We start from the raw sequence: 14,930 nt of genomic DNA, 5'->3' as shown, positions 1-14,930 counted from the left end.
TTCTTCACAGTATGACTTCATTCACTGTGTTTGCTTCTGTGATTAATCATCCATTTGGACCAGAGGAGGTGTAATCCCATAGATATAAGAGTAACAATATACAGTGGAGATGATGAGTCACAGATAGGCACAACAAAAAGACTGTCAGAAAGTGAGCTTTTGGCCAACAAGGCTTTCATCAAAAATAGAAAAAACACACACACGTGCAAACGCAACTCACACACACAACCACAGTCTCTGGCTGCTGAGGCCAGACTTCAAGCAACAATGCATGATGGGACAGGCAACCAGGTTAAGGGGGAGGCTGGGCTGGGAAAGGGGAGGGATAGCAGGTTAGGGGTGAAGACATTAAAGTGCTGCTTGTGGGAGTGTGCAGGGCCAAGGCGGAGAGAGGGTAGGGCAGCTAGGTGCAGTTGGGAGGTTTTATGGAGGGCAGGCAGGCGAGGGGGGGGGGGGGTTAGCGGAAAAGGAGAGAAGTAAAAAGATTGAGGGTGCACTGGCGAAATAGAGTGCTGAGAAGGGCTGGAATGGGGACAGGGAAGGGGCTGGATGGGGAAGGACAATGACTAACGAAGGTTGAGGCCAGGAGGGTTACGGGAACGTAGGATATCATGCAGGGAGTATTCTCACCTGTGCAGTTCAGATAAGCTGGTGTTCATGGGAAGGATCCAGATGGCAAAGACTGTGAAGCAGTCATTGAAATGAAGAACATTGTGTTGGGCGGCATGCTCAGTAACGGGGTGGCCCAGCTGTTTCGTGACCACAGTTTGTCAGTGGCCATTCATGCAGACAGATAGCTTGTTGGTTGTCACACCTATGTAAAGTGCAGCACGGTGGCTGCAGCTTAGCTTGTAGATCACATGACCGGTTTCACAGGTAGCCCTGCCTTTGATGGGGTAGGTGATGCTTGTGACTGGACTGGGGTAGGTGGTGATGGGAGGATGTATGGGATACGTCTTGCATCTTGCCATAAGGCAAGGGGCTGGGAGCAGGGGTTGTGCAAGGATAGATGAGGATACCGTGTAGGTTCAGTGGGCAGCAGAATACCACAGTGGGAGGGGATGGAAGGATAGTGACATTCTTCATTTCAAGGCACGGCGAGAGATGGTCAAAACCCAGGTGCAGAATGTGATTCAGTTGTACCAGTCCTACTTGCTACTGAGTCATGGGAATGCTCCTCTGTGGCCAAACAGTGGGACTTTGGAAGGTGGTGGGTGACTGGAGAGATAAGACACGGAAGATCTGTTTTCATACAAGGTGAGGGGGTAATTACAGTCTGTGAAGGCCACAGTGAGACCCTCTGTATGTATTACAAGAGTAGATATTTGATGATAATTGCCTGGATCTGCCAGGGTAAGAGTTTACAGGGAATTAATATCAATGTCACCTTTTGACCACTGGCACTATTGGGATGTGACATGACAATTGTTTTAAAATTTGTCACTTGTTATTATTATGGCTGGAACAGCTCAGAGGTTTTTGAGTAGTTTGTTTACATTGAGTGTTTGAAGAAACTGCTGTTAACCCTTTGAGTGTTGCACCGGCGCGTGCGGCTGGCCACGTCAAGCTGCCCTTGGGGCCGCCTAGTCCATGTACCTATGTACCTGCACTGGCAGCCACTTCTGTGGACTGTTTTGTGTGCCTGAGCTCTCTGCTCCGGCGTCCTCGCCCTGGCCTTAGTATTTCTGGAACCACAGCGGTCGTGACAGTCTCGCAGTTAGTTTGATCGCCAATGTTACAAATAAACGCAGGATATCTGGATACTTATTCCAGCTTTGAATCTGGAGATGAATTGCTCTATAGACCTAATGTACACTGAAACTGCTTACGCTGCTAACATGTAACTCCTCATCAAAGGCTTTCTTTCATTTGCAATTAGTTCTTAAGAATCGTCATAAGGTCTCAGTATGCATCTGTGTTTTATTTGGTATATACTTAATTATCAGATTTTTGTATGCAACTTATGATGTAAATGCTGTAGAATACGTAATGACCCAACGTTGATGTTCTTCTGTACTAGCTAATTCGCCCGCAAACAACCGTCTGGATGCTGAGATGCACTTTTGAAGCTAATCGCTATATTTGGAGAGCATTAACCCAATAAATTATCCCCAAGGAAACTTCAAAATAAAAAATTCAACATTTCTGAATTCTTTTTATATGGGACACAATTGTTATTGTTGAGTAGAAATAAACAACTTTTGTTTAAGAATTAGATAAGAAATACTCAAGTTTCTAAACTACCTAATCTAACTAAATGTCACCTTTAATTCCTAATGACCTTTTGTGCTTCAGAAACAGGCGAGTGTGTGCAACTGACCAACGTGTGGCGAGACGCCCTTTCCAAGTGTAGGCCTAGAATTTTTCACAAATCCAGTGTCCTGGAAAAGATAGGACAGCAATCAGTTATTGAATATTAGCAGAAAATTGTAGCACAGATTGCGGTAAAAGATATTTATTTAAGCGGCGACTAGTTTCGAGCAAAGCTCATTTTCAAACAACCATGTCAAACAACCATGTCAAAAAGGAATGTGACAAACACATTATAGCTGTTAATAAAACTATAGAATATCGATAGTGATCCATCTGCTATGGTTTTATTAACAGCTATAATGTGGTTGTCACAATCTTTGTTTTACATGGTGGTTTGAAAACGGGCTTCACCCGAAACTAGTCGCCTCTTAAATAAATATCTTTTACTGCAACCCAGGCTACAATTTTGTAGTAATAATAATGCTAGAATTTTTTGTTTAATTAATGATATTTCCACTAAGTTTAAGGTTTAACTTCTACCAAGAAGTTATGGAAGAATACATAAATTTGTACTAAGTTTTTATTTTTGCACCTTATGTATGAACTTTTGAAGCATCCAGCCTGTGTTTGTCAGCACAGACTGGATGTTTCACATGTTCATACATAATGTGTTTGTCAGCAAAATAATTCATCTGGAGAGGCTCTTCAGGCTCAGATAATTCAGTGATTTTTTTTTTTTTTTTTCGCAGTTGTATTTCCCACCCTTTTTTCTCATCCAGGCTTTGGACTGTCAATGGCGAAGTTAAAATTTTTTTTTTTTTTTAATTTTTGTAATTATTTTTATTTTTTTTAAAAATTTTTAAGTAATTTTTTTCAGAGGTAAGGACTTTATTTCATCTTCCACCTGTAGCAACTTGGCTAAAAGTTCTTCTTTGTGTGGTATGTTTCGAAACGTGTCAATGCACAAAGGTACATTGCATGTTTTGCATTCATATTTCGTTTCTCAACGCACATTCTGTTTCGAGCAGACTGCACATCTACGCCATAGTCATGTTTCTTGGGCTGGTCACTTGTGGTCACTTGGAATGACATGTGGAAAGTGCCTCCCAGTAAAGCGAAGAGGATTCTCATCATCAGGGCATCATCCTTTCCTATCTCTTCTCTGTTCTGTAGCAAATTTTTCCACAAGTTCTTGTGCCAGACATAAATGAAAATCTGCTAATGATATTTTGTTCCCTGTCACTGATCTGTGAAGAGTGAGGGCTTCATTACTTTTTCGACAGTCATCCTGTTTGACTTTTACATGTCACGCATTTCTGTAGTGTTGCAGGTAGTCAGCATGAACATTTCTCTCTTGTTGCACCACTTGATGGCAAGCAGTGCGTCAGTTGACATAAACTCAACTTCTCCTTGTTTCAATTTCTTTTGTAATTTTGGAAAGTTGCGCCTGTTCCTATGTACAGTACCGCATGCTACTGTTCTCTGGTTGTGAAGCCAGAGGAACAAGGCTGGACTTGTATACCAATTGTCGACATACATGGTATGTCCACGTTCAAGGGATGGCTCCATTAGTGTTGCCACAATATCACCAGATTTCCCCAAATTATGGACTTCAATTTCTGTTGTTGTGCATGTGTATAAAATGAAATCCAAGATGTATCTAGTTTTACAGTTGCACAACATGAATGTTTTGATTCCAAATCTACTTCGTTTCGAAGGAATGTATTGTTTAAAAGATAAGCGACCTTTGAACAATAACAGGCTATCATCGACACAGAGTCTTCTGTATGGATTAAATGCACTGCGGAAAGCCACATGAACTGTATCAGTTATTTTCCTAATTTTAAACAAACTGTCATCTCCACGATTGATCGAGTTGTCACTAAAATGCAGCATTCTCAAAAGTAACATAAAATGGTCACAGGACATAACTTCACCAAAAATTGGAGTAATCAGAAGTACATCTCTGGACCAATATTCCTTTATTCTCAACTTTGTAACACTAGCCATGAGAAGTCAAATATCAATGAAGCTATACATTTCCTCAAAAATTGTACCTTTCCAGGTGGATAGTCAAGAATGAACTGATTCCTACGTATTTGCCTTGGTGAAAGTGAAAAATTGGTTCATTTCAGGTGCTATAAATTTCAACAGATCTTCTGATAGAAATAGCATGAAAAAGGATAGAACGCTTGAATCAGGTGCTAGTTGGCAATTATGTCCTGAAGATTAGTCATCAAATGCATGAAGTGCTGGACTGAAATCACATTTTTTCCAATCAAATTTCTCATTCTCACTAAGGCGTAGCATTTTACAGATCGATGTGGCTTCACTTTCAGAAGCTGAAGAAGCACTGTCCTGGCAAGCTCTACTAGGTGAAGTACGTGGAGGTGTATTACTACGAGATTCTTCTGATGAATCTTCATCATCACTACATTCTTTGAAGATGCCACTGTCACTGTCACTCCTTGTCAGTATCTCAAGTATCTCTTTGTCAGTGCAACGACTCCGCTGTGCCATGAAACGGCAGGTGGCTAAACGACACCACAAAAGCAGAATGCAGAAGATCACATGAATCAGCTAGCACAAATGTCGAACAGAAACTGCGAAATCTGTAGCAGAGTGTTTCCCAGATAACAGGGACAGCAGCACAGAACAATAAATAGGTTACATCCATCCCAGGAAGTGCACGGCACAAAAGAATTTGCGACGGGCCGGAATGCAGCACTGAGCGGCTATTGACGTCCGCAGGCCCACAGGCAGTGGAACTGGCTGCGGTAAAAGCCTTCATTAGGACTCGGGTACTGCCTAGGCTGCGCAGCAAATGCCATTTGCAGGGCCCACGGGAAAGCCCACTTTATTGGCAAACAATGTCCGCAGGCCCCGCGGCAAGTACTCCAAGGGTGAAAAATATCAAATGTTATGTGGAGGTTTATGTTGGATGTTCTTTTGTAAAAGATTAACTTGACGACAAGCTTCAAATTGTTTCATTAAATATTTGGTTATCATCATCTTCAGAAAAATTACTACTCACCATATAGCAGAGATGATGATGTCATAAATAGGCACAACAAAAAGACTGCCAAACAAAGCTTCCAGCAAAATAGGCCTTCATCAGAATAGAGATTCGATCCTGGATTTTCCATTGTTTGATTTCATCTTCAGAAAAGACTATGTCAGAATTCCATTGTTGGCTTTCCATCAGCATTTTTTTTTTTCTTTTTTTTTTTTTTTTTTTTTTTTTAAAAAAAAAGTTCAACCAGCAGTTATTAAAAAGTCTCTTAAATGTACTATGTAGGGGAGATCTTAGAGCAAGTGATCAACTGCCAACTGGTGTAGATACTGGTTATCAGGAATGTCCTAGCCACTCCCACTACGCCTTCACGGAGCATCAGTCTACCACCGGCAACCTAACCTTGCTCAAGGTGGTTTACAACAGCCTTTCCTACAAAAACAGTGTTTAATAGGCATATTTTTTCTGCCTAATTTTCTTTTTGAGTGAGTGGTATCATTCTGAGTTTTAAACATCCTGAGAGATATGTGGGCCCTGAAAGGTGATCCTTACTTTTCTTACACTTGATGCAAAATGTAACTTAGTACAGCCTCTTCAGCATATAAATTCTTTTGACCAGCATGTTTTTGTTTGTTCTCTTCCACTGTTAGTAAGGCACGAACACAGAAAAAAGCTGCACCTTTGCTTATCATGTGCAATACAGCTGCTTTTCCCCTTGTATAAGCTCACGACTACCCCTGCACAGGAAAGACTTATGTTATAAAGTGTATCAAGATGTATTGATAATTTAAAATTTCAAGGAGGTATAGTGGCTGACCAGGAGGTGAAATACCATCACTGGGGTAAAAACACTTAAAACAGATAAAAACCCATTCCTGACTGTTGGAACTGTTCGTTCCTTTCTCAGGGAAGAAAGTGAAATAGACTGGGAAAATCTGACATGGAAGGGCAGCCAACTAAAACTAGTAGGATGAGAAGTACCCTCCAGTTTTGAGGACAAGGTGAGACAACCCTCAAATGCTAAGTTACATATCTTGTAGAGAAGCCTAATGATGACATATTTTAGTCTGTCTACAAATGCACCTATACTCTACAAATCACTGTCAAGTGCATGGGTGAAGGTGCTTCTCAACAAACCCCATGTTAGAGTTTCTTAACGTTCCTGTCACATATGAGGTGTGTGACAAATAGTTGCTTTAAATACTTCTGTGTGCACTTAGTGTAATCTTGTTTTCGCAGCCCATATAGAAGTGATATGTAGGTAGCTGAAGTATATTGCAGATTCTTCACATAATATTGGTTCTTGAAACTTTGTAAGAATGCTTTCAAGTTGTAATTGATGTTGTAGTATATATCCCTGTTTATTGGGCCACCACACTTGCAGATACGTTTCGCAGGCCAGGTACAGCCTCTGCATTAGCTTGGGCCTTTTTGTCTATAGAAGAGTCGCTGAGCTGTTTGCTGCCCAGCCTCCTGTAGCTGCCACAGTATCTGGAGGTGCAAGCCATATCAATTTGTGGCCTGCAGGTTGCCATAATCAACACTGCAGTCACAGGCACCTATTTTCACGTGCTCGGGGCTCGTGTCCATGTGACACCGCACTGGTATTCGTCCACTGGTGTACACTTAGGTTCTGATGGCATTTCGACCCCGGGCTTCAGACTTATCACCAACTGCCTCAAGCCTATGCTTTTTACCACAATGCCTACCACTGCTGTTACCCATCACACAGTGTTTCTCATTCCTTTGACAGGAACGCAGCCACTGGATGCATATCAGCCACTCTGGGTGGCCTTGCTTCACTGGATCTGCTCCTTGACTGCCCACAAGTTCGTGGCCTTGTGGGACAGTGTCATTATGCCTCCTTAACACCTCCCTGCTTACTGCCACTACTGACAGTCAAAAGATTTTGTCATAGTTGGCACTCACTACACATCATCTCCTGTTGTTCCAATGCGTGCTTATCAGTCACTACCTTGGTACGCCATTTGGTTAACATTACTTCTGGTGTCTGTCTTCAAGTGTCTGCCAATTCAGGTTTCTGAGCCATTCCATCATGTTAAGTTAAAACGATTGTGTGAACATTCATGATATCCTTCTTTATTCATGTTCAGTATCCCCTGTTAGTCCTATTTGGTATGGATCCCACACACTTGGGCAAAATTCTAATATAAGATGCTCAAATTCAGTTTGACTTCTGAACTTGTTGCAGACCAGTTTTCTCAACTACTTGAGTTATCTCACATAACTGGTCTCGAATTGCGAGACACGCCAAGAAGGTAGCTAAGAAGACGTTGATTTCTGAGGGATTACAAGAGGAAGAGATGATCCTCTCTGACAGCTCCCTCACCAGTTCTGGGACTGAAGAAGAAGAAATCAGTGGTTTGAGAATAGCTTCAAATTGAACAAGAACAGGTGACCATTATGAATGAAAGGAAGTGCAGCTGAACAAATAATGTTGGAGCTGGAATGAGGAATGAATGACCACCCAAAGAAGAATTAGAGTGAGGCTGGGATAAAGAATGAGAGCAAATTGGGAAACAGATACAGCAGAAATGGACTGCGGTAGGAATGAGACCGACCTGATGGAAATGGTGAATGGCCGTTCTTTCGAAGTCTTTCCAGAAGCTTTCCGATCACTTTAGGGAACTGTTCCTTTGGACCCATTCCTTTCTGAATGACTGACTTCTGCTGTCTGAGATTGATGAGAATATCCTCCATACAATATTAATTTTACATACATAATATTGATGAGAATATCCTCCATACAATATTAATTTTACATACATAATATCATGTATCCTTTGCCAGATTTGCGTTATGCTACTCTTAGTTTGAAAATATGTGTCTTGGCAGTCATTTCAATATGGAGAACACATTATGCTGAAGGTATCTTCCTCCCTCATTTACTTGGCATATGTAGATCCCTGACATTGATTTCATAAGACTGATTTTGATTTTTTTTGCCTCTCTTGTCTTTTGTGATACAAACATGCAGCCAAATGTCTGATGATTGAAATATTGTATATCTTCATGAGGAAAAGTTTGTCTGAAATTAAACTGAAACTAAAATCAAATACATTGGTGGAAAAGAATTTTAACACCAAGAAAGAGTTGTACGACATAAATGAAAGCTGTTAGGCGTGTTTGTATGTCTGAAAGATGATTATTAAAATTTTGCACCAATTGCATAAGAGTGCGCAAGTAGTACCACGAGGATTCAAATCATGTATGCTTTAAATACAGTCTGTAACAATTGTGACCATTAGTTACCTTCTGAGATTGGACATGGTGAATTGATGTTCGTCAAGAATGCTTTTAAGCTGACAAAGATATCATTAACAACAACCCACTGAGTTTGAACGAGATCAGGACCATGAGAAGCTGGATGTTCTTCCCTCCATGATATTGCAGAAAGTACTTGCAGGAAAGTAACCACTGTACTTAACTGAAGGCAGCAGGAGTCATGAGAATGTACGGTCACAAGAAGACTGGGCTTCGGGCGGCCATGTGGCACTCAGTGTATCCTACCACATCTGCAGCAGCAATTTGTGCAGCAGTTGGCACCACAGTGTCCCAAAAAACTGTTACAAATCAGTTATTTCAAGGACAGCTCTGAGCCAGATGCCCTGTAGCATGCGTTCCACTGACCCTAAACTACCACCATTTGTGACTTCAGTGGTGTCAAGCAAGGGCAGGGTGGAGGTCTGTCGTGTTTTCTGATGAAATCTGGTTCTCCCTTGATGCCAGTGATGGCCGTGTACTGGTTAGATGGAGGCCAATTGAGGGCCTCTGCAACCAGCCTGTCTGCATGCTGGACACACTGGATCTGCACTTGGAGTTACAGTCTGGGTGTGATTTTGTATGACAACAGGAGCACTCTTGTGGTTATTCCGTGTACCATGACTGAAAATTTGTACATCAGTCAGGTGGTTCGATCTGTTGTGGTGCCACTCACAAACAGCATTCCAGGGAGTGTTTTCCAACAGAGTAACGGCTGCCTGCATACTGCTGTTGTAACCCAACGTGCTCTACTACATAGTGTCAACATGTTGCCTTGGCCTGCTCGATCACCAGATCTGTCTACAGTGGAGCTCATATGGGACATTATCAGACAACAACTCCAGTCTCATCCACAAACAGCATTAATTGTCCCTGTGTTGACCGACCAAGTGCAACAGGCATGGAACTCCATCCCCCAAACTGACATCCGGCATCTGTACAAGCATGCACGCATATATGCTTGCATTCAACATTCTGATGGTTACACCAGTTATTAATGTACCAGTATTTCGCATTTGCAGTGGCCTATTTTGTGCTTACATTAACCAGTGATCTTGCAATGCTAATCTCTTACATCTGTATTTATTTTTGGCCGTAATGGCTACATTTGTGAACTGTGACTCTGTGGGATAATTATTTATTTGTAAAAATAAATAAATAAAAAGTGACTGGTAGCAGAAATTACAAATAAATAATTATCCCACACAGTCACAGTTCACAAACGTAGCTATTATGGGCGAAAATAATTATGCTTCAACCATCCAAGTTGTAAAAGTATTTCATACATATAGAAAAATGAAAAAGTGACTGGTAGCAGAAATTACAAATAAATAAAGATCTTACATATGTTATCTAGACAAATGTATTCACAACATTTCATTACTTTATGTTAATTATTTTTTGGTGTTGTGATTTTTTTCCCAACAGTGTAGACAGAAAAATGTCAATTTATCATGTGACAGCAGCAGACTTTTAGGCCAGAAAGGTGACATAAATGTTAAAATTTGGAACAAGAGCAGTCTTTTAACTTAGTGGAACGTGTTGTAAGAAACAAAACTATTTAGGTGCCTGTGTCTTTGCCTGCCCCTCTACCTATTTATAGTCTCATTCCCCACAATCTAATGTAAAAATCATTGTAAATTTTTGACATGTCTCCTGTTTGCAAACGAAATGAATTGCAAATGTATGTCATGAGATGAATAAAACACAATTCACAATTATCATTTGCTAGCAGAAGGAACCACAGTTTTAACAGATTAAGCATCTGTCTTTTTATTATTTGAACCATTGTTTTCTGTCAGTTTCTGAATAATTCTGTTGTGTCTACATATAATTTTGTTTTTATTTCCAAGAGGAATTTCATCACTGTTTAGGTAATGCCCCTCAATAGACTTGTAAATCAGCAAGACTAGTCATTTTGACAAAGTATTATTGAGAGCATAATTAAACCACCATTATATTTCCACTCATTAAGTGTGACTGTAAAAGGAGTTAAATTAGAGCTCTTTTTTTATTAGATTTGCAGTCAGCCTATAGTAGATTCTAGTTCTGCATTAGATTACTCTTATTAGGCATAGACATCATTTGTGTGAAAAAACTGCATCAAAGTTCAGTAATGTGCCATCTTTTTAAGGATAAATTAGATTATAAGCTGAATATTACAAAGGGGTCACTATCATGCAGTTTTTAGATTTCTGTCCACATTAAGACTTCTCTGTTTAGATTTTTTACTCTCTGTATACTGTACTCTCATAAGGCTTATTTCTGTCTTTAAAACACAATATGTAGTATAACTGGTCATTCTTGTTGTTTTAGATATGATAAACATGATGCGTCTTGACTACACTCCACTGTGCTGTGAATGGATCCATTGCCCAGGTGATGCAATTTCAGCTCTTGCTGTGTGAGTGAAATCGTTTTTGTTCTTTTTTCTCATTTAGGACATGATGGTGTCTGGAAATGTTGAACTTTTATTGTTTCCTATTAGGTTAGTGGTAACTTAGCCTAAAACAGGCAGTTTAGTATTTAGAGAGTAACTGCATGACTTGTCATGTAGTCATCAGGAGCTCATGCAATGCTTCTAGGTGCAACAAGTCAGAGAACACCAGAAAACACACACACACACACAACACACACACACACACACACACAAACAAACAAATAAATTGTATTGTATTCCATAAGTCACAAAGCCTTCAGGGACTTGGAATGAGTCAAGTTGTACATTAACAGAAGCAACCACTGCAAGCTATTTCATTAAAGTACACTAACAACACATGATAACTAATGCTAATCACCTCACATTTCTCTTTGTTTTATGCTACTCAGCTACTGTTTTTGTCTAAGACATCAAACAAAACATTCATGTAACATCACACAGAATTCTGTTAGTTAACTATATACTTACATAGCCAAAATCTGTTTGGTACAAATGTTAAGAATTAATCAAAATTTACATTTGTGAGTCCATAGCAGGAAACATTTCTCCAACAAGCTTGTCGCCAGTTTGCAGTGGGCTACTTATTAACAGCAAGCTGTGTAATACACAGTTAGTCTCTGCCCTAAGAGCCAGTTATTTTGCATTTTAAATGTTTTTATAGATGGCACATCAGGATACTCCGATTTTTAATGAGATGACCATTTGCTATATATGCCTACATATTATATGTTGAATTGACCTTCTTGGTTAATTTACCTGTGTGTAGGCTTCATGTCAATCTGTTGTCCAGTTGGCCCCAAGGTATTTTATTACACAGGGTGTTTCATTTAGTGTATGGCCACTAATGTCTACTGTTGCTAGCAGGCCATTTATTCTTGTTGCTTGTTTAAAATTGCATTGTATGAGTCTTTGTGAGGTCAAGACTTAAACTGTTTGCTGTGTACCAGTTGCAGGCCTGTTCAGCTGCCTCTTAGCTGTGTTTGGTAATACTGAGTGTTGACTCTTGGCTAGTATGCTTGTGTTGTCAGCAAACATTATAGCTTTTGAACCATCATTTGAAGTCATTGCAAGATCATTTTATTGCTCAAAGTTGATTTATTAATTTTCAGAGTAAGTTATGGGGGTGGCTGGTCACATTTTCACAGCACTTGCCATGCTGAGATAGTGACACACTGCAGTGAGTGACAGAGGCAGTAAAATTTAAATAACCAGTTCTGTTACTAATAAAAATATTCAATTTTTTGTTGCTCTTTTTTGTTGTGTGTTGAAGGCTCATTAAACATTTGCTTTCTGTGGGTTATCTTTCTGTAATCATCTAGAGGATGATCGAGTTGCTGTTTCAATAATAATGAGAAATCTGGTGGACTATTACACATAAATTTCCAGTCATTTCACTTCACAACACAAATCAGTAAAACACACATAACACGTTCTCTGTCCTCGCACTGCAAACTTGTGCAATCAACTGCACAAAAGAACAAAGATTTACCTCTAACAACATGTAGCAAAGAAATTACTACCACATATTGATCTGTTTATGCAAAACTATCTTTGGAACATACATTTTATAAATAACATACAATTAACTGTGTATCTTCTTTGAAAAGTCCATAATCATCATTGTAATTACATTAAGTGTTTATAGACATTGACATTTAAACATTTTCACATAGCTATGTACCAGTGGGTATTTGGTTTTTATGTCTTCGGTGCGGTATCAAAATTAACATGGAGGTGACACAGGTACTAATCCATTATATACCACAAAGAAAGTTATATTAAGAACTGAATAAATGGTCAAAAACTCTAAACATTGAAAAATAAATCTGTAAAAAAATAAACTAAGTACTTCTCACAAAAGAACATAATAAAATACAAATCATGATTTATTTTCAACCAATAGAGAAGTAACACATCACAAGCAAAAATAAGAATTTACCACATTAAAAAAAGAAAAAAATGTCAAGAAGAACTGTAACTACAAAGTTCTTTACATATGGTAGAAATCATTTTGTTTCTGCAATATTCCAGTAAGAATCCTTTTCATTAGCTATCTTTACTTTTTTGTTTGTGTGGTTTCAATAGGCAACATTTCTTATCCCAAGAAGCCTATTAGATTTAGGATAAATCAATCAATAGCCATTGGGATGTGGGTTCTCAGTGACCTCAAATGGACCAATATAGATATCAAAAAACTTTTTTAAATCAGATATTAACATTTTAGATTTCTCATGTGATTTAACAAGAACATAATCTCTGATGTTGAACTTAGCAATTTTGACCCTATTATCATGTCTTTTATTTTTTATGTCTTCCTGCTTTTTCATGGTTTCTCTCACATCTGCTTCACATTCTTGAGCAAACATGACAGTACATGGTGGATAATCTACTAATTCAGGGATAAGATTTGCTGGTTTACTGTGAAACATAATGTTGAAAGGTGAGAATCTTGTGTACCTGTGTTGCAAACTATTCATTACATCTTCAAAATCACTGATATATTCACACCAAGTAGAGTGTATGTGCAATGTAAATGATTAATTTCGTACATATATCTCTCTCTGCTGGATTGGATGAAGGATTATAAACTGAAATTAAAATGTGTCTAATTCCATATATTTCTGTGAATGGCTTCCAACACTTAGATACAAACCGTGATCGATTGCCTGACAGGATACTGTAGGTTTTCCTGTGTTTCTAAAGTAGTTTTTTCTGTTTTTGCAATAATCTCTGTACTTGCAGCTTTTCTGACAAGATGTAATTTATATACTTGGAGAAAACATCAGCCATAACAAAAATACAACAATAACCATTTTTACTTTTTGGTAAACTTCCATAAAAATCCATAGCAAGTAAGTGCATAGGTTTCTCAGGTGTTTTATTTTGTATCTCACCTTGACAAGTTCTGTTACTTACCTTGACTCTCTGGCACCTGTCACAAGTAGATAGTTCTTTCCTAATCTTTGTAGCCATATTGTAGAAATAAACATTTTCTTGTAGCTTTTGTACACATTTGAATACCACAGTGTCATGTAACTCTCATGTATATACTTAACCAACTTTCCAGCTTCTTCCTCTGGCCAACACAACTTCCACTCATCAGAAGCCACATGAGTTCTCCTGGAAAGTGTTCCTTTGTTACAATACCTGTCCAATTTTTCATTACCTCTTTTGCCTAAACAACTATTCACAAACCTCCAGTTTGAATCACGGTTTTGGTTCCTTCTAATTTTGTTACACATTGCCCTAATAATATTCTCATCATGTATACCCTTCATATATCTGCTTTAAAACTCTTTTTCCTCATTTTGATCAACATTTTCATTACTGCCACCCAATGGCATCCTTGACAAGGCATCTGCAACAAAATTGTCTGCACCTTTAATATATACAGGATGAAGCAAAGTTTGCACACTTGGGCTTCGCAGCGCGACTCCCCACATGCCAGTGATAAAAAATGTCTCTCCCAAAACTTCGTCTAGCGAGTACATTCGGCAGAAAAGGACGTTAAAGAGAGACAATCTGGCAACACTGTAACCACATGTATGGTGACTACCCCTATCAGCACATATTGGTTGCACTGTGCAGTTGGTCCTGTGTATAAAGTTTTGGGTTAGTATGCAGGAGGTCGACGGTTCGATCCTGGGTTGGGGCGCATTTTTTTTTTTATTTGCTAATTTCATTCTGACGTTTTATTCTTTAATATACAACATTTCTTAGGTCACACGTATCCTAAATTTACAACATTTTTAATGCTGAACATAACTAATACGTGGTTAGACAAATAAGAAATAGACAGTTGAAACAAATTGCCTGTCATAGGAGAGAATAACTACAAAAACAATATCAGTTTTGAAATGCTAGAGATCCCAGAACAGTACAATAACACAGGTTCTACTTATCATTTATACTACATGTAATATGAGCATTCAGACGTCACAC

The 14,930-nt window shown here is 39.0% G+C and overlaps 1 protein-coding gene across 2 annotated transcripts in view; it reads left to right on the top strand.

Annotated features, from left to right (window-relative positions):
- The window catches only part of LOC124797989 (peptidylprolyl isomerase domain and WD repeat-containing protein 1), a 120,638-nt gene that overhangs the window by 21,392 nt on the left and 84,316 nt on the right, over positions 1 to 14,930 (top strand). For both annotated transcript variants that reach the window (XM_047261168.1, XM_047261169.1), the window contains exon 5: positions 10,865 to 10,952. In XM_047261168.1, coding sequence (XP_047117124.1) covers positions 10,865 to 10,952 — 88 coding nt within the window. The remainder of the gene's footprint in view (positions 1 to 10,864; positions 10,953 to 14,930) is intronic.

This window comes from Schistocerca piceifrons, chromosome 5 (genome assembly GCF_021461385.2).
Source record: "Schistocerca piceifrons isolate TAMUIC-IGC-003096 chromosome 5, iqSchPice1.1, whole genome shotgun sequence".
NCBI classification, from domain to species: Eukaryota; Metazoa; Arthropoda; class Insecta; order Orthoptera; family Acrididae; genus Schistocerca; species Schistocerca piceifrons.
The sequence above is the reverse complement of the archived record's forward strand: the minus strand, read 5'-3'. Positions and strand labels throughout refer to the sequence as shown.